Source organism: Leopardus geoffroyi, chromosome C2 (genome assembly GCF_018350155.1).
Source record: "Leopardus geoffroyi isolate Oge1 chromosome C2, O.geoffroyi_Oge1_pat1.0, whole genome shotgun sequence".
Lineage (NCBI taxonomy): Eukaryota > Metazoa > Chordata > Mammalia > Carnivora > Felidae > Leopardus > Leopardus geoffroyi.
In genome coordinates this window covers 80,770,638-80,796,399 of record NC_059333.1, presented here as the reverse complement: position 1 = coordinate 80,796,399, position 25,762 = coordinate 80,770,638, and the positions used below count along the sequence as shown (strand labels likewise).

General features: G+C 48.2%; 1 protein-coding gene across 6 annotated transcripts in view; it reads left to right on the top strand.

The window, feature by feature from the left end:
• ST6GAL1 (ST6 beta-galactoside alpha-2,6-sialyltransferase 1) overlaps positions 1 to 25,508 on the top strand; it is a 120,239-nt gene extending 94,731 nt beyond the window's left edge. For 5 of the 6 annotated variants that reach the window (XM_045502642.1, XM_045502639.1, XM_045502640.1 and 2 more), the window contains 4 exons: positions 4,503 to 4,600; positions 18,764 to 18,862; positions 20,144 to 20,318; positions 22,583 to 25,508. In XM_045502642.1, the coding sequence (XP_045358598.1) occupies positions 4,503 to 4,600; positions 18,764 to 18,862; positions 20,144 to 20,318; positions 22,583 to 22,824 (614 nt within the window). In that variant the 3' untranslated portion in view covers positions 22,825 to 25,508. Of the gene's footprint in view, positions 1 to 4,502; positions 4,601 to 18,763; positions 18,863 to 20,143; positions 20,319 to 20,772; positions 20,838 to 22,582 lie in introns of those variants that run through there. The other variant, XM_045502643.1, reaches the window with a different exon arrangement.
• The last annotated feature ends 254 nt before the right edge of the window (positions 25,509 to 25,762 follow it).

Genomic DNA, 25,762 nt, shown 5'->3' with positions numbered 1-25,762 from the left:
AGGAAGACAGGTGCTGTCTTGGAAATGCTGAGTCTGATGTGTTTGTCAATTCCCTGGGTAGATACCTATGTGATTCGGTATTTGATTCCGGGGAAGGGTCAGGGTGGGAGATCAGATTAAGGAGTCCTTTGTGCTGAGGTGATAGTTTAGTCCAGGAGAGGGCTGAGGAGAAAACCTAGAGAAAGTATACATTCAAGAGATGGAGAGGGGCGCCTGGGTGGCTCAGTCGGTTGAGCGTCCGACTTCAGCTCAGGTCATGATCTCGTGGTTTGTGAGTTCGAGCCCTGCGTCGGGCTTTGTGCTGACAGCTCAGAGCCTGGAGCCCGCTTCAGATTCTGGGTCTCCCTCTCTCTGTGCCCCTCCCCTGCTCACACTCTGTCTCTCTCGCTCTCAAAAATAAATAAACATTAAGAGGTGGAGAAAGAACAGGGAAGGCAGAGACATTCAGAAGGCCAGTGAGAAGGAACAGGGAGAACTGGATGTGTGTCATATGCAAGGCAAGGGGAGTGGAGTTTGGGCAGATTCTGGGCAGATGGAGTTCTTGTGCAGAGTGAGGACTGAGAAGACATCCCTGGATTGTGTAGCTCAGAAGGTATGATTGTTTGTATCAGGGATCGGCAGACATTTCCCATGAAGGGCTGGACAGCAAATATTTTTGGTTTTGAGGCCATAGAGTGTCTCTCACAGCTACTCAACTCTGCGGTTGTAGTGGAAAAGCAAACTAGACAGTAGTAAATGAATGAACCTCATTATGTTCCAATAAAACTTTATTTGCAAAACAGAGAATGGGCCAGTTTTGGCCTTCAGGCCATAATTTCCTCGCCCTGATGTGTATTATATCTAGTTTTCCTGACCAGAACCAGAATTCAGCCTTCCAAATATGCTTACATGATTTATTAAGCTCATTTGAAAATACGCAAAGAGGTTGGTCTAAACTATGATAAAATTTCTTTCATTATTATTTCCAGCTATTTAGAGTTACTATACCTGGAGGCAGTAGATTTTGGTGTATTGATGAATTTACTAATGAGCTGATTCTGTTGAATATTCTTGGCATGCAGTTATATCCTGAGCATATGGTGGTGCATTTATTTCTTCATTTTCTAATTTGTGTCCCTCTCTTTCTCTCATTCTAAGTTAAACAGAAGTGGTGGCCCCTGTTTTCTGCAGCCTTCCCCTTGCAGGGCTCATTTGCTGGGCTCCCAGTAGCTGTGGATTTTTCCTGGCGACTTCCTGGAGGCCTATTTGATTTCAGAACTTTTTCGCCTTCACTAGCCAAGCACTGTTTTGGCAAACGAGGATGCTGTCCTCTTTCTTTATGAGCCCAATTTAGTGGCCTGTTTTAAAGTTTTCTTCTTTGATTGATTTTTTTTTTCTTCCTTAGAATAAAATCCAGACTTCATACCTGTGGCCTCCACAGCCTGTGTGGCCGGGTTCCTGCCAGCTTCTTTAACGCATCTTTTCTTTCTCTCACCTCACTCGTCTCCAGACAAGTCCTTACTCTCCTTAGGGTCCCCACAGTGCTGCACCCTCTGGCTGAAATATACTTCCCTAAACCCTTCTTGTGCCTGGCCTCCCTTTGGATGGCAGCAGCATGTCCCAAATCATCACACCATACAAAGGAGATCCCTTCAGGGCCCCTCTTACACAGCTCACTTTATCTGTGCCATAGTATTAATCTCAGTCTGTAATTATCTTGAGTAGAGGTTGCTGGGCTCATTTATTGGTTTCCTCCTTGCAGTAGATTACAAGATCTAAGGTCTAAGGGCAAGGACCTTCTTATCTTTCTTGCTCACGGCCATTGTCTCTAGCACCTAGAACTGTGCCCGACAGAAGTAGGTGCTTAGTCAGTATTTGTTGAATGAATAAAAACATGTTGTTTCCTGATGGTCAATACCAAGGATGTATCCTAAGCCTCTGGTGCTGGGTGTTCTCCATTTAGCCCTCCAGACCCACTCTCTTCCTTTTCCTGTCTGACTCTGTGCCCTGGGAATTTACATTTGGGACCATGTCAGCTGGGCTTCCTTCTCCTCTGGCTTTTATTTGGGACTGGACAATACAAGTGCTGCTGTAAAACTGAGAAGGGAGAGAGTGAAGTCGGAGTGCCTGTCCCCCCCGCCCCCTGCCCCCAGCTCTATCCGTGCAGAATAACCACAGACTGCTTCTCTCCCCGACTAAAAGTTCAGCTCCTTTCAAGCAGCCCTCTCTGTCTCTGAGCCCTGCTCTCTCTCTTTACCCTCAGGCCGAGAAATCAGAGGCAAGGAGGAGAGAGAGGTTGAGGAATCGATTCCCTTCTCACTGCCTAGACATTAGCAGTAGCTGTATTCCCCTAATAGCCACCAGTCCCGACAGGTGGCCTTCTTCAGTTCAGGGCCTCTGCTCTGCTTGCCACGTTAGGTGCAAGGGTAGGAATGGCTCCCACTGTGGCCATCCCTGGGGTTTCGCCCATTCCTTGTTGATTTCTTTAACTTCTACCTGCCGGGTGCCTGGGTGGCTCAGTCAGTTAAGCATCTGACTCTTGGTTTTGGCTCCGGTCATGATCTCACGGGTTGGTGAGTTCGAGCCCCCTGTCGGACTCTGTGCGGACAGCGCGGAGCCTGCTCCGAATTCTCAGTCTCCCTCTCTTTCTCTGCTCCTCCCCCACTCGTGCTGTCTCTGTCTCTCTCAAAAATAAATAACGAAACTTAAAAAAAAAAGTAAATTCTACCCAGAACTTTGGAAATAGTCCTTTTATTCAATTCTCAGTTACTCCATCTGAGTTTGTCATTTTTTTGGTACTGGGGTGCTCAGATTAGTCGTTTGCTCGCCTGTGAAATGGGGGAGCTGACTAAGTCAAGTTCCTGATGCATCTACGTTTCTGGTGTGATTACCGCCGGTCACTTTTGAAGCCAGTGACCAGTTCTGCCAAATGTGTTGCAATCTGAGTTGTGTAAAGATACGCCTTCTGCCCTATTTGCAGTTCAGTATGACTGCCCTGTAAGCTGATAAAGTGCAGACTATGGACATGTCATGTAACTTCCAAGCCCATTTTGATAAAATTTGTCCTAGGATTAAGATCAGGTTGTTTTTGTGGCTGAGATGTCTAGACCCCTGAGGCTTAAGACCTAGATTAGAATTGAAATAAAGAGGGAGGATTTCATCCCTTAACTCTATGGGTATTCTTTTTTCGGATCGTCTTGTATTGTCCCGACCCCCTCCACCTTTCGATGCCACCTCTGTGGATGACGAACCACCCCAAATAAATTTCCCACAAGGAGGGAAATGCAACAGCAGAGAATTGGGCTGACCTCCAAACCCTGTGCAGATTTTACGGGTGAACCCCAAACTTGCTTGATCAAGTAAAATGGGATGAGCTCATAGGAGGTTGGCTCAGGGTTGGGATAGATCTTAAACGTCATTAGTTCTCTCCTCCATGAGATCGGTCAGTGCCATGTAGAGAAACTTCTCCAGGTCTTCCAAGCTCTGCTGAAACAGCTACAAGGACAGGGAACTAGAGACAGGGAGTGAATGGATTTTTAAAAACATGTCCTGTTTGATCTTGCCTGGATTTAAGACATTGCTTCTGACAAAGAGGCTTTTTTTTTTTCATTTATTTTAGTATTTTTAAAGTTTATTTGTTTATTTTGAGAGAGACAGACAGCAAATGCATGTGCGAGCATGGGGGAGGGGCAGAGAGAGGGAGAGAGAGAATCCCAAACAGGTTCTGTGCTGTTAGCACAGAGCCTGATGACACAGAGCTCGATCTCAGACACGAGGCTCGATCTCATGAACCGTGAGATCATGACCTGAGTCGAAACTAAGAGTTGGATGCTCAACCAACTGAGCCACCCAGGTACCCCAAAGAGGTTTTCTTTTTAAATAGAAAATGTGGGGTTCAGTTTAGATCTACGACCTGCTGTTCCGTCTCTGCCACCACCCAGGTTTGTGACCCTTCTTTGGGCCTCAGGTTCCTAATGGAGCACTTAGGGAGGTGTCTTGGGTGCCATAATAAATGCTTCCAATTCCCTGAGCACTGCAAGCTTTTCAGAGTGCTACGGGGACTTTGCACTCGTGGGTTATCCTGAGATTACGGTAGAGTCTTTGTTTTTCTGACAGGGATTGAGAAGTATGACCTACTGGTAATACCAAAAGATTATTTGGTTTGCTCCTTTGGTAGCTGGAACAGTGATTGTACTTTCGGTAGCACACTGGCCCTGTTCACTTTTCTGTTGTGCCCAGGCACACTGGAACCATTGAGTGGATTTCAGGGATGCCGCAATATGAGCCTCCTTAGCTTTCTCTGTGGCCGGGCGGACAGGTGGTCCTCTCCGTCTGCAAACTGTACCTGATTGCCCCATACGCATGTGACCCTTTCCCCCTGTGTGTCCTGATGGGATAAAGATTGGGCAGTGTTATTCTCTCACCCCTCCCCTTCCTCCTGCCCTCTCTCCCTCCAGACCATTCTCTGTGTCTTCATGTTGCTGGTGCTCATCACCTCTTTTCTGTTTCCTTGTGGTTTATAGATGATCATGACGCAGTCCTGAGATTTAATGGGGCGCCCACAGCCAATTTCCAACAAGATGTGGGCACGAAAACCACTATTCGCCTGATGAATTCTCAGGTAAAATTTCTTCTGTGCAGCTCTGGAGTGAGGGAAGGACCACAGGATGGGCTCCAACGTAGAACCCATCTGCTAGGAGCACATCCAAGATGCCAAATGAATTAAGTCCCATGACCTTCCTGAGTCCTGGATTCCTCACTGGAGAAGGAGAAGACAGTGATCCCAAGACCCAACCTGGTGATGTGTTCGTGAAAAAGCTCCCGGGGCATTAGTTTGTATTAACGGAGGTGTCCAGTGCCCGGAGAAAACAGAGTTATGCAGTCCCCATAGCTGCTAGGTTATATCCGGAGTTTTGCATGAGGGACAACGTAGCAGAGAATATCAGACAGTGAGGGCTGCTGTGAAAAGTAAGTGAAGCAAGAATGTGGACATGTTTCATAAGCTGTAAAATAGTCTACAAATATTGAAAGACACCATCACCACATGATTATGTGTTATATGGCATTAGAATTCATGTATTACCTCATGAATTCCCCTAGATAATTGGCTTCCTGAAGTATTTCCAGGTAGCATATGCTGATTTCTCAAAACGAATAGAAACTGGAGACATACTCTTGCCACAGAGTTCTGTTAATAGATTTTAATTAGTGGTTTCAAAAAACCCCAAAAAACTGGAAGACATGAGTATCAAAACTAGCATGAGGCGTCTGGACACCCATTCACCTCACTCATGACCGTCAGTGTTTTCTGTTCTCTGAGTAAACACACAGACTTTGGCTGTTTTACGTCAGTGTTTAGACTCTGTCCGTTGCCTGGGACTCCGTGGGCATGGAGTGCATTCTGGGGTGATCATCATGCCCTTTCTGCAGTGTTGCAGGAGGCCTGCATTTCTCCACTCCTCTGCCAGGGCTCCACTTCTGTTTTTCTCAGACAGTGATCTCTTCACTGCCTGCCCTTGAGGAACTCCCCAGCTGGGCAGAAGCTGCCTCCTACACGGCCCACTTTCCATTTGAGGCCCACACTCCTAGGAACCTTTTTATGAGGGAACTAGGATTGATGAACTGAACTTCTTTGCAAGTGGGTGCCATCTTGTTTTCCATTCTTACTCAAATCCCTTGATGATGATGTCACTTTCTGTCACTGTTCTATCCTCGGTAGACTCTAAGTGCTTTCAGTTCCTATTTATTATTTAACCTTATACTTTGGGTTCGAGTCTACTTTTGTTGTAAACTATAAGAGGGCAGATTAAAAAAAAAATAGAATGGTCAGCAAGGGGCTTCCTGAAGCACATGGCATCAGAGCTAGACTTTGAAAGATGGGCAGGATTTGGAGAAATAGTGATAGGGAGGCATTCTAAAAAGTGGTATCGGCAGGACAGAGATGCCGATAGAAAATGAAGGAGACATTCAGACAGATCTGGCTATCGTGGGGGTGGGGTATGGATTTGTGTTGCCCTGTAGAGGGAGATGAGGCTAGAACTTCCTGGCTGCTTGGACCCTACCAAATCTAGGAAATCAGGCAGAGGAGTTGGGACGAGATTTTCCTTCTTTCTCCTTTTCCTTCTTGTAACCCAGTCCAAGAAATCCTGGAGCTGGAGGGCACCTCAGGAAGTGCTAAGGCTTAACCTGTTCTTCTATGTAAGATGGTTCCTGAATATCCAGGAGAGATGTTTATTCTGCTTCCTTCTCTCCCTCCCATCGTCCCCTTTCACAACTATCGGCAGTACTGAGTGGAAGGTAGGAGGCGGTATGTAAAGCTGCCTAGGGTTGAAACCCGCTCTGCTTCTTAGTGGCTAAATGATCATGTGGAAGTTACTTAAGCCTCCTCCGTCTGTTCCTCTGTGGAGAGGGGAGGATAATAGTACCTTCCTCACAGCACAAGGTCGTTATGGGGAATAAGCCAGAAGACCATGCCGAGTGCCTCGTACCTGGCACATACATCGATGGATGATGGCCACTCTTACGTTTACGTGGGCAGACACTGAGATGGGCTTGGGGGATACACTGGGCCCTTTCATGTGCTGCCTACAGATACAATCATCATGCAGGGACATAGAAAGTTGCTACAGAGAACTGCAGAGGACAGGATCAAAGTGCTACCAGGGCCCACAGAGGGAAATTTTCCCTGATCAGGGCTATCAGGAGTTGCGAGGAGGTGACACAGCTGTGTAGGTGTAGAGGATGAGAAGGGCTGGGGCCTCTCACGAAGAGGCAACAGCCTGGGTAAGGCCATGTGTGGAAGGGGGCAGGGGAAGGCGAGGGACCGGGGAGGGAGTAATGCGCATGGGGGTGTGGTGAGCGCTGAGGCTGAAGGTAAGGGTGCTCTGAGCCAAGGCGCTGTGGTCAGGAGTATCCTCGGTGGCATGACCAGACTTACACTTGGCAAACGTCGCCGGCATCCATCTGAGCAGAGGCCCTGCAGCACGTGGAGAGAGGCACAGTTAGGAGGCACAGTTCGCCACAGTTAATGAAATGCCGGTAGTTGCCGCAGAGTAGAAGTGAGGGGGAGGGTGGGAACAGAACAGGTTCAAGAGCTATTTGGCATCTGTGGTCCACAGGTGTTAGTGAGGGGTGAAGGGAGAGGGGCAGCAGGTGGTACCGGGCTTGTGTGGCTGGCCGGCCGGAAGTCACAGGGATTGTAAGTAACTTGAAGACGTTTTGGGTTGTGAGGGCTAGGGTCAGAGAGGAGGGTAGGATAGAAACCGTGGCTCTGGATAGGGTTGATCAGAGCTACCTGGTAGATACCTGTGAAGAGATGTCAAGCAGGCAGCTGTACAGAGGGGGCTGGAGTTCAGTGGAGGGCTCTGGGCCGGACGTGGGAATTTGCGAGTCATCTTTATCTGTGAGGCGATGAAACAGCGGGGCCGGATGAGAGCATGAGGGACAGGGTGTAGGCAGAAGTTCTACGCAGGGCTTTGGGTAACAAAAATAGAAAGAGGAGGTAATCAGCACTGTCTCTGCTGAGGCCAACAGAGGTAAAGGTTGAAAAGCACTCTTCTCTCGTTGGCAAAAGTGAGGCCACCCAGCACCTTCAACAGCAGCTGTCGGGGAGAGTGGTGAAGCCAGAAACCACATTGGAGCATAGGGTCAAGGGTGAGTGGGAAAGGCAAATGTGGATAGTTCTTTCAAGAAGGCTGGCTCTGAAGGGCAGAAGCGAAGTAGGACGATAGCTGTAGAGGGTCGAAGGCTCCAGGACCAGTTTCTGTTCTTCTCATTCTTTAGATTGGAGAGAATGGAGTACGTTTAAAAGACAGTGGGAAGAGAGTCACAAGAGGGCACATGCTATGTGGTTACGCTTACATGAGGTTCCTAGAGGAGTCAAATTCATAGAGACAGAAAGTAGACGGTGGTTTCTGGATCCTGGGGCGGGGAGGAGGAATTATTGTTTAATGGGTGTAGAGTTTCAGTTTGGGAAGATGAGGAAGTTGTGTAGATGGAGGGTGGCGATGGTTGTGTAACAGCATGAATTGACTTCATGTCACTGTGCTGTACGCTTAAAAATGGTTAAAATGGATCATTTTATGTTGTATTTTACCACAATAAAAAATGTTTTTAAGTCAGTGAGGAGAAACCAGTTAATAGAGGGAGGAAGTGAATATAGTAAAGAGAGGCGATAGTAAGTAAATCATGGGGAGGAGGGAGTTGATCCAAAGCCCAGTTGAGGATCAAGCCCCATAGGATGGAGTCAGAAGGGAAGAAGCCTAGGAAAAGTGTAGCTGGAGGTGGTTTATAGTGGAAGGACGAAAGGGCTTCTTTTTTCTCTGCAAAGGAGGATGTAAAGAAAAGGAGGCTTTTTGTAGGGAGGCTGAGGGGAAGAGGGATTTCCGTAGAGGAGGTTTAAGCAAAGAAAGCAAAGAGGAGAGCAGAAGAAGGGGCCAGCTAGAGGAACAGAGCAGGATTTCCAGGCCATGCTGGCCACTTTGGGGCTGGAGAGTATGACCTCGGAGAGAATAAGTATGATCTCCAGACTGGTAGGCGGCAGTGATCGAGAAGAGAGAGCACAGAGGAGCCCTGCAAAGTCTGTTGGATCTGGGAGGCTGCCCCCTTCTTAGGTATCTCTTCCAGATGATTAGTGAAGAGGTAAACCCCATCCTGGAAATATTTTAATTTAAGGCTATGGTAGGTTTGCCTACGAAGTTCTTCCAGGCTGGGGAGAGAAAGCCTACATCGCGTGCATGGCCAGAATGTGTGCTGATTGGATTTCAACTGGGACATTCTCTGATCACATACAGGGGCTTATCCTGAGACCATAGCCTGTGCCACTTGTTCAATACTTGTTTCAGACCCAGGTTGGTATCAGCACCATTTCAGTGAGGCCATTTCAGTGGGGACACCAAGGCTCAAAGAGTCTCAGTGAGTTGCTCAGGGGAGAGCAGAAAGGAAACGTTAGAGGTGGGATTTGGATCGAGGTTCATTTGCCAATTTTCTGGAAGAGTTTGTGTAGAACTAGTATTCTTCTTTTTCTTTTTTTTTTTCTTTTTGAATTTTGGTAGGTTTTGCCAATAAAGCCATCTGGACCTATAATTTACCATGTGGGAAGTTTTTTTTAGCTACAAATTCAATTTCTTTAATAGACTTAGGGCTAATCGTGTTACTTGTTCCTTCTTGACTGAGCTTTGGTAGTTTGTGTCTTTCAAGGCATTTGTTCATTTCTTCTGAGTTATTGAATTTATTGGCCTAAAGTTGTTCATAATATTCCCTCATTATCCTTTTAATGTCTACAGAATCCGGTGTGATGTCTGATGTGATAGGACATCCTTTGTATTGGAATTCACAGGGCGTAAAAGGACTTTGGAGATCAACTAGCCACGAATTCATGCCACAAATTCTCATTGATTACCTGCTCTGTGCCAGCCTCTGTGAAGGGAGCTGGAATTCAGCAGCCCGCAACAGCAGTGAAACAGAGACAGACGTGTTCCCTGTGTTTGTGGAGCCCACGATCTTGTGGGGTCATTTCATTTTCCAAACAGGATGACCAAGGCCCAGGAAGAAAAGGTGGTCCACACAACCCACATAGGGTAATGGCAGACCCGAGCAGGATGAAGGCCTCGTCACAGCTGGGTCAGGCTCTTCCCTGGCTCCCTGCTGGTACCTTCCCAGTCAACGCCTATCTCTACCATCATCCTGGTTATCCATCTCATTTATTGCCTGGCTCTCCCACCATGGCGTATGGGCTCCAAGAGGAGGCGTGTTTGTTGTCTGTTTGGTTCACTCTTAAACCCAAATGCCTGGACCAGTGCCCATTATGTAGTTGGTGTGCAATAAATATTTGTTGGGTAAAGGATAGTCCAGAGAACCTTCTGCTCCTTCAGTGGACTGCCTCCAAACTTCTCCAAATTCCTTTAAAAAATTTTTTTGAGCTTTGTATTTGCAAATACTTGAAACTTTCAGCAAAGTTGCAATAATATGACCAAAACCAAGATTGCCTGTATAGCCTTTATCCAGACCCTATTACTTTTTCATTTTACCCCATTGCTGTATCATCTGCTCTTTTCATTCTTCAGAATAGGTTTTCATTTGAGAGTAAGTTGTATATATTGTAGACATTAATTCCTAAGGACAGAAAGTTTATGCCCCTCCCCCCCACTATATCAACTCATTTGTTGAAGCTCTAACCTTCAATGTGATTGTATTTGGGATGGGGTCTTTTAGAGATAAATATATTTCGATGAGGTCTTGAGTGTGGGTCCCCGTGATATATCTGCCATGTGAGGAAGGTGGCTGTCTACAAGCCAGGATGGGCAGCTCTACCAGGAACCAAATCTGCTGGCACCTTGACCTTGGACTTCCCAGCCTCTAGAACCATGAGAAGTAAATGCCTGTCGCTTAAGCCATCCAGTCTATGGTATTGTGTCATAGCAGCCTGAGCTAAGATTTGTTGGTACTGAGAAGTGGGGTGCAGCTATAAGAAAATCCTAACAACGTGTAGTGGCTTTAGAACTAGGCAATTGACAGAAGCTGGAGGAGATTTGGAGGGCATGCTAGAACTAAAGATGCTAAGGGACATTCTGGTGAGGACTCGAAAAGAGGAGAGCCAGGGTGCCTGGGTGGCTCAGTTGGTTGAGCATCTGATTTTGGCTCAGGTTGTGATCTCATGGTTCCTGAGTTTGAGACTCACATCAGGCTCACTGCCGTCAGTGAAGAGCCTGCTTCGGATCCTCTGTCTCCTTCGCTCTCTGCCCCTCCCCTACTTGTGCACATGTTCTCTCTCTCTCTCTCTCTCTCTCTCTCAAAAATAAACATTAAAAGTTAAAAAAGATGGGAGCTGGAGAGATAGCTTCTATCTTTCTAGAGACTATGGAAATAATCGTGAACAGAATGCTGGCAGGTATATGGATGATAAAGGCCATTCTGGTGAGATCTCAGGTGGAAATGAGGAACATGTTATTGAACAGTGGAGAAAAAGCGATCCTTATTATAAAGTGGCAGAGATTTTGACTGAGTACTAATGTTTTGTGGAAGGTAGAACTTTTGAGCAAAGAAATTGGATATTTATCTAAGGTAATTTCTAAGCAAAATGTTGAAGGAGTAGCTTGGTTTCTCCTGACTGCTTTCAGTGAGATAGGAGTAGAGAAAAATGAATTTAAAAAGGAATTGTTTAGCAAAAAGGAAACAGAGCTTAAAGATTTGGAAAATTCTTGGCTTATCTATACTGCAAAAAAATGAGAAAGCTTGTTCTGAAGAGGAAACCAAGGGGCGGCCCAAGACCATTTGATAAAGAGATCAGCAAGGGTGTGAACCACAGACCTAATCAGCCACCTCAGCAGAAACACTGCCAGCTTGAGCTGAAGGAAACGGATACAGGACGAAGTGGAGGAAGGCTCCTGGGCTTCTTAGATACTACAGGACCAGACCACAGAGCTCTTTGGCTGCAAACTGTCATTGTGCCTTGCAGCAGGAAAAGCATGATCCCAAAGGTGATTCAGAAATCATCAGGGCTGCGTCCTTGGTTTCAAAGGTGGGAGGGGGGCATTGCTGTGGTTTTATTAGGCCAGATGACAGCTACTCAGAGCCTTGGGGGTATGACTCCTGACTGGCCCCAGTGGGTCCATGAGGCATGACATTGAACCAAAGAGGATTTTTTAAAATGTTTATTTAATTATTTTTGAGAGAGAGAGCAGGGAGGGGCAGAGAGAGAGGGGGAGACAGAATCCCAAGCAGGCTCTGCACTGTGAGCACAGAGCCCAATGCGGGACTCAAACCCATGAACTGTGAGATCATGACCTGAGCTGAAACCAAGATTCGGACACTTAACCCACTGAACCACCCAGGCCCAGCCCCAAAGAAGATTCTTCTCAAACCTCTGCATCTAGTGGGATTTACTTTGCTAGGTTTTGGCCTTCCTTGGGACCTGTTACCTCTTTCTTCCTTCCTTTGGATTTCCCCCTTTGGGAATGGGAATGTCCATCCTATGCTGTCCCACCATTGTATTTTGGAAGGACATAACTTTTCTGGTTTCATGGGTTCACAGCTGGAAGAGTTTTGCTTCAGGATGAGCTACCTCACCCTTATGTGATTTAGACATTTACATGAGACGTAGGACTTTAGACTTTAGAGTTGATGTTGGTGTGAGTTGAGGCATCCGGGATGTTGGGTGGAGTTAATGTATTTTGCATGTTGGAAGGATGTGATTTTGGAGGATCCAGGGACAGAATGTTATGAACTGAATGTGTCTCTCCTGAATTCATATGTCGAAGCCCTGACTTCCAGTGCAATGGTGTTTGGCAGTGGGGCTTTTGGGAGATGACTGGATGTAGATGAAGTCTTGAGGGTAGGGGCTCTATGATGGGATTAGTGTCCTGATAAGAACAAAGAGAGGGAGGGAGAGAGAGAGACCAGAGCTCACTTTCATTCCACCAGGTGAGGACACGGAGAAAAGCAGCTATTTGCAAGCCACAATGTGGGTTCTCACTGTGAAACCAAATGTGCTGGTACCTCAATCTTGGGCTACCCAGCCTCCAGAACTGTGAGAAATAAATGTCTGCTGTTCAAGGCATCCAGTTTCTGGTATTTTGCTATAGTAGCCTGAGCAGACTAAGTTAATACACACTTCAGTCTGTATTTCCTAAGAATGAGAATATTGTCTTACTCAACCAAAGTACAGTTATGAACTTCATACATTTACACTGATAACATACTTTAATCTGCCTGCATTCCAGACAGATCCGTTTCCTAATTGACCTAATAATGTCTTTTATGGCATTTTTTTTTTTTTTTCTTTTAGTACAAGAGCCAGTCCAGGATCGGGATACACATATACATAACATTTATTCTTTTTCCTTTATGGTCTGTGGATGAACACTTGAATATTGTGCCACTGTCCTGCTCCTCATCAAAATTTCCTCCTATATTTCGCATTCATGGCTCACTTTTGCCTGAACCAGTCTTTACTGTGATAGTTGCAAAATGGTACTTTCTAACTATAGCTCTCCCTGCCCCGCATCACTGGGTTGGCACTCAGAATTCTGCTGTAAGTGTAACCCTCACTTCTCCTCCTCCCATTTATTTCCTCCCTCCCGCCTCTCCTTTCTTTCTCTATGTTTTATTGGTAAGAACTCATGGATTCCTTATTATTTTTTTCAATGGTTTGTAATTCATCAGTGTTCCGAATTACTTTGGCATTCACATGGTTTCAGATTTGGCCAGTGGGAGTTCCTTCAAGCTAGCTCTTGTTTCCCCATGACATACATGCCCTTATCATTTTTCTTATCACTCTGTATCTTCTGGCATAACAAGATATTCCAGTTCATTCTAGACTTATCTGTTGCATTTTAAATGTTTGATCATTATTCGTTTTATCCTGAATATATGCATACATGGTGTTCTGGATTAGAGACAGATTTCTTATTTAAATACTTCATAGTACATAATGAATGCATTGATCCATCTTTGCCCAAGCTCCTACTTCTGGGGCAGTGCAGCGAGAGCCAGATCAATTTTCTTGCATGACTAGCCAGATACCCCATAGGCAAAGGACAAAAAATAAGTGATCCCCTCATACCCCACTTATAAAAGGCAGGAAGTGGTTATCATCTACCCTTCCAGAAAGGGGCTTTTTTTTTTTTCCTTAGAGACAGAGCGAGCAGGGAAGAGGGACAGAGGAAGAGAGAGAGACTCTTACGCAGGCTCCATGCCCAATGCGGAGCCCGACTTGAAGCTCAATCTCATGACCCTGAGATCATGACCTGAGCTGAAATCAAGATTTGGCCACTTAACTGACTGAGCCACCCAGGCGCCCCATACTTATGGTTCTTTTGATGACTTCCTGGGATGCCTGGTAGAATTCAGGCCCCTCTGACTTGGTGGCTTTCCATTTGAGGTGCCCTGGGCACCTCCTGTCCAGGTCCAGTTTACCATGGTCAAGACTTCATTTCTCATATCTACTCAAGACGCTGACCACCCTTTGTTTGTCTCCCTATAGCACTAACCCCCTTTGTGACACTGGCAAATTCGCAAATCAGCTAGAACACACTCTTTCTTCTGTTATCCCTTATTATTTCGAATGAAGGTTGTCTAGTGCAGTGGGAAAAGATCAGACAGGCCTTGATTTGCATCCAAGCTCCATCCATTCCTGGCTGTGTGGTCTTGGGCTAGTTATGGAACCTTAGAGCTTCCTTTTCATACTCTGTTTGGGGCTGGGAAATACCGTGAGGGATAAATAAGAAGACATTGACTTTAATTGCTGTGTGAGTTTAACAAGACGACTAAGTCTAGACTCTATAGTTAAGATATCAGTATCTACACACACACACACACACACACACACACACACACACACACACAGTATATTAGTTTCCTAGGCCTGCCATAACAAAGTACCAGGTAATAAGCCACCAGGTAGGGTGGCTTAAACTACAGAGATTTGTTTTTTCACAATTCTGGAGGCCAGAGCTACAAGATCAAGGTGCCATCAAGGTTGGTTTCTGATGAAGGCTCTCTTCCTGGTCTGTGAATGGCCACCATCTCTCTATGTCTTCATGTGGTCTTTCCCCTATGCGCATGTGGAGAGAAAGAGATCTTTGGCATCTTTTCCTTTTCTTGTAAGAATATCAATCTTCGGGGCGCCTGGGTGGCTCAGTCGGTTGAGCGGCCGACTTCGGCTCAGGTCATGATCTCACGGTCCGTGAGTTCAAGCCCCGCGTTGGGCTCTGTGCTGACAGCTCAGAGCCTGGAGCCTGTTTTGGATTCTGTGTCTCCCTCTCTCTGACCCTCCCCCGTTCATGCTCTGTCTCTCTCTGTCTCAAAAATAAATAAACGTTAAAAAAAATTAAAAAAAAAAAAGAATATCAATCTTCTCAGATTAGGGATCTATCCTTGTGACCTCATTTAACCTTAATTACTGCCCTGAAGACCCTATCTCCAATAGAGTCCAGTTGGGGGTCAGGGTTTCAACATACAAAGTTCAGTCTATAACTGAGGGAAGAAAGATTTGGGAAGAATAAAAACCATTCAGGTAAGATCTGCAGAATGCAATGATTGGGGTTATTTTTTTATTCTTCCATATATAGATATATGTGTATATTCTTGTCTTTTCTAACTTTCCGCAGTGACCATTTCTTACTCTGTGACTGGAGAGAGTATTTTAAACAGGTTTCCATCTCCCTGGTGTAACCTTTTCCTGGCAGGTGTTCCTTGGGGCTCCGTTGCTATGGCAGTGACTTATTTTCCTCATCATGAGGCTCCTGGGATCCCTTGAACTCAGGTCAGACTCTGCACAAGGTTAAGTACAGGAGCATTTGGAAAGACTTTGATTCTCTCCCGTGTGCCTTCTGCTGCAGCTGAAAACATGACAGACTGAAATGCTGTCCAGGCATGGCTGGTCATGCAGGGCCTTACAGGGTGATAATGTCCTATAAATAAGCTACCTTAGCCTGGAGAGGGGCAGCTGCCCTCCTAAGGCCACAGAGTGGGTTAGACATGAAGCATTGCCCCACTTGCCCAAGCAGTTTTGAGGCTCTCTTGTCTTTGAGGACATCTTTAAATCTCACAGCAGAATTAATGTGGTAAGTACAGAGCCCGGTCCATGTAAGGTTGAGGAGTGCTTTGCTAGTTTCTTCCCTCTCCCTGCAAGGGTCCTGGCTGTGTTCACTTTCTGTTCCTCCTCTGGATAAACTAGCATTTACTGTCCTGCTTTGTCATTTGCCTCATCAAGTGGCTTGGGTGAATGGCCATTTCCCTACCATGTGTGGTGAGAACTGAGGGTGGCCTGGCCCCTGTTGGTGTGCTCACTTATTTCAGGGCCTCGTGGTTTATGAATATAGCCTTGCGGGGGGAAAAACAGACACTCAGGGAGGAGCCAGGCTCTAGACTCTGGTTCTGGCTCTGTCCCAAGCTCACTTGGTAGCCTTGGACAAGTCTCTTTTCTCTACGGAACTTAGTTTACCCCTCTGGAAATGACAGATTTGGATCTCGTCCCTCAAGTTGACTTGCTACAACTCACACAAGAAGCAACATTCCCATTGACATGTCTATGTCCCTCATCAAATGCTTTCTTTGACATCTCCTCCCAAGACCCATGGGTGACCCACCCCTGCCCTCTTTGTGGGAGGCAGTGTAGTATGTAGGTCAGAAGTATGGGCTCTGGAGCCAGACAAAGGGGCTCTAGTTCAGACCCCTTGCTTACTAGCAAGATGGCTTGGGTGAGTTTCTTAGCATCTCTGTGTCTATTTCCTTATTTATAAGATGAGCATATTAATAATTACCTCCTGGGGTTCTTGCGAAGATGAACTGAGATACTGTATGAAAAGTACCTGGGGGCGCCTGGGTGGCGCAGTCGGTTAAGCGTCCGACTTCAGCCAGGTCACGATCTCGCGGCCCGTGAGTTCGAGCCCCGCGCCAGGCTCTGGGCTGATGGCTCAGAGCCTGGAGCCTGTTTCCGATTCTGTGTCTCCCTCTCTCTCTGCCCCTCCCCCGTTCATGCTCTGTCTCTCTCTGTCCCAAAAATAAATAAACGTTCAAAAAAAAGTACCTGGCTTGTAGTAAACATCATTAAAGGGCATCCGCTGCTATCGTTGTTGTTCTCCTTTATCGTACAGGAGAAGACTTTTGAGCAGCTCGCTTGGGATTTCTGAGGACAGTGAAGCCACAGATGGTGGCAAAGTCTTAGGGTGCCAGAACTTGGCTCCACCTGCATCCTGCTTCGTATACTAAGAAGACTACTGGAGAGGGGCTGGAGACATCTTAAAAATTCCAGGTCTCTCTAATCCTCCTGAGTACCCATACATCACCTGGTGTCAGTACTCTGCATAGAAAGAAGCATGGCTCAGGAAAAGACTTATGCTCTCAATATACCTGCTGCTTTGAGGTGGAGAAGGATGGGAATAGGGAGTGAAGCAGTAGAATTCTGAAGACAAGTATAAAACAGCGGGAGGTTGGCCGCTGCTCCCTGGGCCTTCCTGCCACCAGCTTGTTGGGACACCTGCTCTGCCTTTGGACCACAGCACTGAATATCTGTGCTGGGACTTAACAATGTTCCTCACAGACCGAGGACCGCCCTTAAAGTCAGAAGATGTGGGTTCGGTTCCTAGTTCCTGTGGTCCTCAGCTGTGGAACTCAAGGCCAGTTGTCTCATCCTTGAACTTCACATCCCTGCCTCGCCCCCAGTGGCACATGCCCATTGCTTTTCTTTCCATGTTACCATTTTAGGAAATGACCCGAGGTCTGGAAGTCACCCTTAGCCCCCTTTCCTTCACTTTCAACACCCAACAAGTCTGCAGGTCTACAGCTGACAGTTGTAACTCTTTGTCATCATTCCTTCTCCATCATTTCTTAGGCCTCAGCAGCAGCTTCTGCCTGGTCTCCTTTCTTTGAAACTCTAGAGACTCCAGAACACTAGTCTGTTGAGATCCTTCTCACTTAAAAGACTTCACGGGTCCCATAATCTACTGAAGAAACCCTAAGCTCCCTGGCATGACCCCTGCTTACATTTTTCTAGTACCTTCCAGCTCTCCCTTTGTATCCTAGCTGCACTGGACAACCTGAAATTCCCAGACAAGCTCCTCATTGTACCAAGTAGAACTAAGTTTGTCTATAAGTGCCAGGAACACTCTTCCCACCCCTCAACACTAGGTTAACAAGATAAAAATGTATTTCTGTCTCATGTAAAAGAACTCCAAGGGTAGACGTTTCAGGGCTGCTATGGTGTTCCAGTGTGTCAGCAACCCAGGCCCCTGCTACCTTGTGTATTTGCCCTTCAGTCCTGTGGCTTCAACTACACAGTCCAAGATGACTGCTGAAGCTCCAGCCATCACATCTACTTTGAGCCAGCAGGAAAGAGGAATGAACAAGGAAAGGCCTCTAAGGACACTTCCTGCAAGTCACACTTGCTCCCACACCCTCGGCCAGAATTTTATCACGTGGCCATGCTTAGCTGTAAGAGAAGCTGGGACATTTTTATTTCAGGTAGTCTTTATTTTAGATAGCCATGTATTGAGGCAAGCAGAAATGTTTGTTTCCAAGGAAGAAAGAAGGGATGAATATTGGGTGATGCCCAGCAGTCTCTGACACATAATCTCACATTTGGGGATTTGCACACATTGCTTTTTCTGTCTGGGACACCTTCCCTCTCCCTACACCCCCCTTCCCTGGCTTGGCCTGCTATTATTTGTCCCTTAACACTCACTCACCTCATGGCCATACTCACCCTGGCCCCCTGTGACTGTCTGGGGACTCCTTGACACCCAGTGCAACTACATAATCCCCACCACTAATATTTCTTGTCTCAAAGATATGCTGAGGAAGTGGGGTTATATTCTTCAGGCTTCCAGGGCCTTCCTACCTTTGGGGGAGGTTTGGGGGCGACGAGATGGCTGAATGACCTCTGAGGCCAATGACAAGTTGGTGTTCCCTGGGTTGTACACAGACCACCCACCTTCCCATAGCCGCTCTTGAGACACTGCAGTGACACTGATTAGGTCGCCCCCTCGTGATGGTGAGTGGTCGAGGTGGGGAGGGATTATTGTGATTCTGGCTTTTATTGTCAAACAATTCTTGATTTGATTTCCGCCATTTGTTCGTCTCAGTTTCCACCTGGGCAACATGTGCCTTTTAGGGTGAGTGTTGACAGCTGATCTCATATGTCATTGAAATTTAAGTGCTGCACCGAAACTTAGAAGCCTCACGGGCCCTGGGGCCTCAGGTGGTACTTGTGACCTGTCAGTTACTACCACAAGCAGAATGTTTACATGTCGACGTCCAGGTGACAGTTTGCTGCTTCTTCTTGCAGTTGGTCACCACTGAAGGGCGCTTCCTCAAAGACAGTTTGTACAACGAGGGAATCCTAATTGTGTGGGACCCGTCTGTTTACCATTCAGATATCCCAAAGGTAAGTGGGTATCCATGGGACGTAGGGATGAGTCTTCTGTTTGCCTGTAGATGTCCCTGAGTTCCTGGGTTTGAGAGTCATGGCTGACCTGGGCCATCCCTGAGGACTGGCTCTTTCAGTTTGAGGACAACACACTTCATCCGGAATAGCAGCGCGGAAGTATTCCCGTCCTATACCAGTGCCCTCCGCGCCCTGCCCCATGGTGCCGTGTTTTCATCTCTTAATCATGGTATGGATCAGGAGTAACAGGGCCTGAATTTCTCACTGGAGTGGGGTTGTGTTCATCTAATTCAAAAATTTTTTAATTTTTTTAATGTTTTTTATTTATTTTTGAGACAGAGACAGAGCATGAGCAGGGGAGGGGCAGAGAGAGAGGGAGACACAGAATCCGAAGCAGGCAGGCTTTGAGCTGAGCCGAAGTCGGATGCCCAACTGACTGAGCCACCCAGGCGCCCCTAATTCAGTTATTTCTGATGCAGATCAGCAGGAATAGACAATGGTTACTCTTACTCCTATGACAGAATCGCCATGCTTGACCTACTTCCGGTCTCTAGAATTCTTCCATTTCACTCTCGTAACAACACAGGGAAGTAGGTAGAAGCGTGGTTATTTCCCTTTTGCAGGTGAGAAGACTGGACTGTGGAGAGGGGAAGTCGCCTGTCCCAGGGCTTGGTTTACTAAGCAGGGGGCACTCTTTCAGAAAGGCGACAGAGGTCTCGGGCCTGCTGGCTCCTCAGCCTCTCCAGATTGGCGCTCTTGCTGTTTGTCCTGCACTTCGGTTGGCCTCTCCCTGATGTGGCTTCAGTGCCACCGGAGAATGGCTTTAGGGCGGAAGGACGGGGTGCTTGGGGACCCTCTGGGGACACTTGATTCTGGAGTCAGACCCGGCAGGAGCCGACAGGCTCTGGTGATCCCTGGTACCCTCACTACCTCAGCCCCCGCAGTTTGACACTGATCTCCCTGAAAACAGAAGTTGGCCAGGGTCAGGACAGGGACTTTGAACCCCCAGATGTGGCAAGCTGTGCCCCAGTTGTCGCCCCCTTAGAGGTGGGGTTAGACGGTGCCAAGGGCCCCTTTGAGCTCTGGAAGCTTTCCCAGAGATTATGATCCTGAAGTCTGAGGCTGTTCCAGGGTCACCAGGCTCAGAATCCCCTGTGAGCATAGGCTATGTGCTGGGTCCCCTGTGCTATCAAGTGAGTGCTGTGATATGGAGGAGTCTGGAATCTGCTCCGAGCCGAGGCACATCCCTGTCCTTGAGAAGACCATTTCCTTCTCTTTCAGTGGTACCAGAGCCCTGACTACAGCTTCTTTGAGAACTATAAGAGTTATCGCAAGCTTCATCCCGATCAGCCCTTTTACATCCTCAGGCCCCAGATGCCTTGGGAGCTGTGGGACATCATTCAAGAAGTCTCCCCGGAGGAGATTCAGCCCAACCCCCCATCCTCTGGGATGCTTGGTGAGTCTGCATCTGGGGAAGGACCTCTCGTGTTTGTTTCTAGAAGTGGTTAGCGCTCTTCTGGGGTCTCATTCGTTCATTCGTTTCTTTGCTCACCAAACAACTGCTAGGTTTTTGTTGTATTTGTATACTGTGCCAAGTTCTAGCTAAGATCCAGAGATCAGAAGATAGAATCCTTCTCCATTAGGGTCTTTGGTGGTGGAGTTCAGTCAGGCGTCCAAGGCCAGGAGGGAGCAGCTGCCCGGTTGTGCCAGGAGGGAGCTTTGTGGAGGGGTGGCGTCAGCCCAGGCCTGGGCAAGGGGCAGATTTGGTGGTGGGGGCTGGGCAGGAAAGCAGAAGAGCAGGGCTGGGATTGGGAAGATGAGGCGAGGAAGACACTTGCCTCAGGTATACAGTTTAAGGGAGCACCAAAAAATTTCAGTAACAAATAACATCAATACAGACTCTCTTCAAAACCACAACGAATGCAAGATTTGATGCTGAGTGAAATATCAAACATTTTAAATAAAAACAGGATCAGTAATAATGTTCTGCTGAGCCATATTGGCATCCGAGGAAAAATCGAGACTCAGTAATACTTTATTCTGGATTTCAAAAATTTGTTTAATCCAGTGAGTGCCCCAGTTATGTTCCTGAAAGAGGAATGAACTGTGAAGCTTTATTGGGTTTAGGCGTCATGAATGGAGCTGAGGGAGCTGGTGAGGGTGGGCTGAGGTCTGAGTCCAGACGGTCCTGAATGCTGGCTTCATACTTTCTTCTCGGATGCGTGGAAGGGAAACTCTCCTCTGAGCCCCCGCAGGGGACCCCTTTCCCTGGGGATGGATGGACAGAAAGATGGATGGATGGTTGGATGGCCGGCCCCTGCCACCCCGCATTGCATGATTTGCCTGCTCTCCTTCTGGAATGCAAACCACCTCAGGGTGGGGACTGAGTTTGATGCATTCTTCTGGGTCTGGCATAGGATAGCCCTGTGGTAACTGTACCCTAAGTTAATGAACAAGTCAGCATTGAATGTCAGAGGCACTCCTTATAGAAAGGGATGGGGGCCATTTCAGTATCACACCTTCTTCATACTTTTTTCTTCAATGTTTAGATGTGTGTGTGCATTTGGGGCTCTTCCAGGAGCCCTTTGGAACAGGAATGGTTGGAAAAGCACTTTCCCGTTGCCACTGCCCTGCCTTTGCCCACGCAGTCCCCTGTACCACCAGTCCCCCTTCGTGCCCATCCCTAGTGGCCCCTGCCGGGCCCCACACCTGTGCTTCCAGGAAGTTTGTGGAAGACCTCTCCCATAGGAAGTGCTTCCTCCCGTAATTTCTGGAAGCACTTCCGTTGTGCCTTCATCAGTTCATCGCAGAGCTGTCTTTTTCCCCCGCATTAGACCAGAGGCAGCCAGAGAGGGCTTTCCCCATAGCTGATTCCTCTGGAACAAAGTTGCTGCTAAGCAGTTTACAGTTTTGCTATCAGTGAGAACTGCTTCATCGCAAACGCTCCCTATATTTATGGCTGACAGAGGGGTCTGAGAGCCACCATCTTATTGTATCCTAGCAACAGCCTGTGTGGTAGGAGGAGTGGGCGGATCACCCCTTGGGGCAGATGGCGAGGGACGTGTCCTGCAGGTGATGCCTGAGCCAGGTGGGGACAGGAGGGTGGTAGCAGGAGTCTCCAGCCTCTTGTTGGCACAGTGTTCTGGGAGCACCGGCCTGGCCACACCGCTTCGGCTGCATCTCCTGCCCAAAGGAGCAGAGCCCAGCGATACAGACCGTGTGTGCTCCTGTTCCCACTGCCCTCCTCCCGGTCCCGGGGAAGGTCCGTCTCCCTAAGCACTGTAAGAAGCAACTTCTCCCAATCAGCACCATCCACCAGGCTCCTGTGGGATGTAAAAGTGCTAGAAAGTACTATCTACGTGTGATGGTCCTGTCACCTCAGTCCTCTTGTCCTCTCTCTGCATATAGCTCATTCGCCCCTATAAGTTCGGTGACCGGTGGAGCGCTTCAGTCCTCTAGTGCTTAGGGGGGGAGCTGTCACGTACCAGCCTCTGACCTAGGTGCCAGGGATACAAAGGCACACAGGACACAACATCCCGAGGAACAGCTTGCGGGATTGGCCTACTGGCAGAGCTCAGGTTGGGAATCACAACAATAAACAGAAACCCCGGATAGACATCTCCCCAGATTTGGGTCCCTGAGTTTCCGGGCTCATGGGGCACGAGCTCAGGATGCTGGGGTGGGTCGCTGGGCAGGACTTACCTCCGCTCCCCTTTTCAGGCATCATCATCATGATGACGCTGTGTGACCAGGTGGATATTTATGAGTTCCTCCCGTCCAAGCGCAAGACTGACGTGTGTTACTACTACCAGAAGTTCTTTGACAGCGCCTGCACGATGGGCGCCTACCACCCCCTACTCTTTGAGAAGAATCTGGTGAAACACCTCAACCAGGGCACAGACGAGGACATTTACCTGCTTGGGAAAGCTACGCTGCCTGGCTTCCGGAGAATTCGCTGCTGAGCGTGGGCTTCCTGGTCAGGTCCCCTCACCCTTCTCCACCGAGCGTGGGCAGATCACATTCCCGAACAATCACAGCCTGCACCGTGGGCCTTCTGTCAGCAAGAGCCTCGGGCTGCAGGAGTCCCAAGAGCAAGCATCCAGGTCCAGCCTGCCCCGTAGCTGCAGAGGTGTGTGTGTGACCCCCAAAGCCTCCTGCCACACACATGTGCACACACACCTAGCATTCTTTCCACACACAGGCAAATGCGGGATCCACCTTTCTCCCCAGGGCTGCCAAAGCTGGGCTGTTTTCCCCACGGGAGTGGTGTTATTCTCACAAACCAGCACTCTCTGTTGCTTGAAATCTGCTCCTAGATACTGATTTCGTGTTTTAAAGAAATTCTCCTAAATGATGATTTGCCCTAAATGATGATAAGGTGGCTCTGGGGACCAGTAGGTGGTAGGGAGCGTAGGACACATCCTCAATTCCTCTAGAACAAAGCTGCTGCCAAGCTCCATGCCCTCGGGAGAGGTGGCATTCCTGTCGCTCTAGCTGGTTTGGCGGGTCCTTAACCTGGGTGCTTGTGGGCAAGGGGTCTTGCCGAACACACATCCTCTCCACAGGGCGATGAGAGGCACAGAAGGGCACAGGCTCCATCCTCCAGCTGCTTGCGAGCTCGGGAGGGACCGCACACTTGCTCTGTCTGCCGGTCGGAGAGGGCTTCTCTGAGCTGGGCTGTGGAGGAGATTTTAGAGGAAGAGGAGAAACAGGCCAAGCAGATGCTTGACTCATTTGAGTTGCGTTTTCCTTTCTGCCTTTATTGCCCACATTTATTCTCTAAGATCTGCCTGAACTTAGGGGCTCAGATGATTTTTTGAGGAACCCCCCCCCCTCCCGCAACCCGTCTGAGGCAGGGAGTGCAGCCCCCTGGCAGATACCAGGCAAGCCAAATGCCAAAAACCTGATTTGTCCATGCTCAGCCTGGCCTGACCCTACCCTGCAGTGGGATTTGCACACTGCGCCCACTGCTTCCTTAACGCCCACCCCACCCCACCCCTGACTGCCATCTTGTCTTCCCCTTTAAAGCAGTGGGTTTTTTTTTTTTTTTTCTCTCTTGCTCAAATTATTTTTCAACATTTTCTGCTTTACAACAGTATCCCGATCTGATGATTTCTTTGACCTTCCCGGGCCTTTTGCGGGACGTCTCTCAGGGAGTGGGGATGTGGTTCCCTAGCATTTAAAGTTGCTCTCAGAAGTCAGAACCTTAGAGATCATAACCGATTCTCACAAGGTTTATCAGACGGCCATGCCCTCTGGCCCTCCAGCAACGGTGCAGCGTCAGAGTCTCCAGACAGAGGCCCTCGCACCCTGGTCTGCCAACAGGCTTCCTGGGTAGTTGTGCTACCCCGTTCCCTGGTGGAGAAGCATACTGGGCTAGGCCAGCCCTGCCCTGTGGAGAAGGCAGAGCGCTCGCTCAGGGTCACCAAGTAATGCTGTAGAGCCAGGGTTCCTAGACCCAGGCGTTTGGACTCCTGGCCTCATGTGCTCAAGGGCCCCTCAAGCTCGAGCTCTAGAACAGCTGTCTGGGAGCTGGAGCTGGCTCACTTGCTGCCAAACCCTTGGTTGATAGAAGAGTAGAAGGACCCCAGAGGAAGAAGCCCCGGGTTTTCAAATTGATGCTCCTCCCGTCCTGTTTACCAGCCATGCCACCATTGGTGAATTCTGAGACTCTGTTTCCACGTCTTTAAAATGGGGGGGTGATGAGCCTACCTCACAGGGCTGTTATAAGGGTTACATGAAACACCTATCCTGGTTCTGTCCTAGGAGGTTCCCCGCGCATGGTGGCTTCCTCCCTCCCTCCCTCCCTTCCTTCCTTTTCTAAGGACCTGCTGTGTGCTCACACCTGGGCAAGACCTTGCTTTGAGGGAGGCCAGAGAGGGGTCCTATCATCAGGGAATTAACTCTCCTATTGGGACACCTGCCTGGAATGCCCAGGAAACCATCCGAGGCAGTGGAACGTGCAGAGGGTGTCCCCCCCCCCCGTTCCCCCCCCCCCCCGCCTCCTTCTCCTCCTCCCCCTCCTCTTCCTCCCTGCTTGCAGTTCTGACCTCTCTGCTTGGGGATAGGCAGCGCACTTGGGCCACTTCTTGCTGTGTGGGGAGTCTTTCCCCTCTCCGGGCCCCCGGGCCCGGGCCCATAAAACATTGCTTTATGTTCTGATTTGACGTGCTTGCTGCAATCTCTGAATCACAAACAGTGAGAGGCAGGTGGCATTCCATCAGCAGGAGGTAGGTGTTGGTGTGGACAATGAGACTACACTGGGTAGATGCTAGCTTTAATTGTTATTATTCATCTAAGGGATCAAATTAATTTAAATCTGTGTTGTCTATGGAAACTAGTAAACTGCAGATAAGATAGGGGTATTATTGTTGGTCTGGTGAGATGTTTAATGTTTGCAACAGATAATTTAGAAATGGTGACTGCACGCTGCGTTTGGAAAGTCCCCGTCTTGAGGGGGTCGCGTCTTCGTCAGTAGCCATCGCTCCATCCTATATCATGAGGTCCCCTGGCTCTTCAGTCGCAGAAACTGTTCACGTTGGTCTGGAGACCTCGATCTCAGAAGTGTCTGCACCGTGCCTGATCCGATCATGAATTATCCAAAGATGATGTAAAATTTTAAAATAAACGTGTTTTTCAAAAAGTTTATCCCTCTCTCCTTACTTGCTAAGGGAACGAACTGCTGGTGGTCAACTTTTATCTCCAAGGAGGACACAGCTGGAGTCCCGGAGCCCTGAATCCTTTCCCACTAGCTCCTCTCCACTCCCCCGGGAAGAAGGATGCTCACCTACGTAGCAAACAGCATCTTTGAGATATTGACCGATTGTTGTTGTTGTTGTTGTTGTTGTTGTTGTTGTTTTCCTTTTGCTCTTGCTTGGGTTCACGTGACTAAGTTGTTTG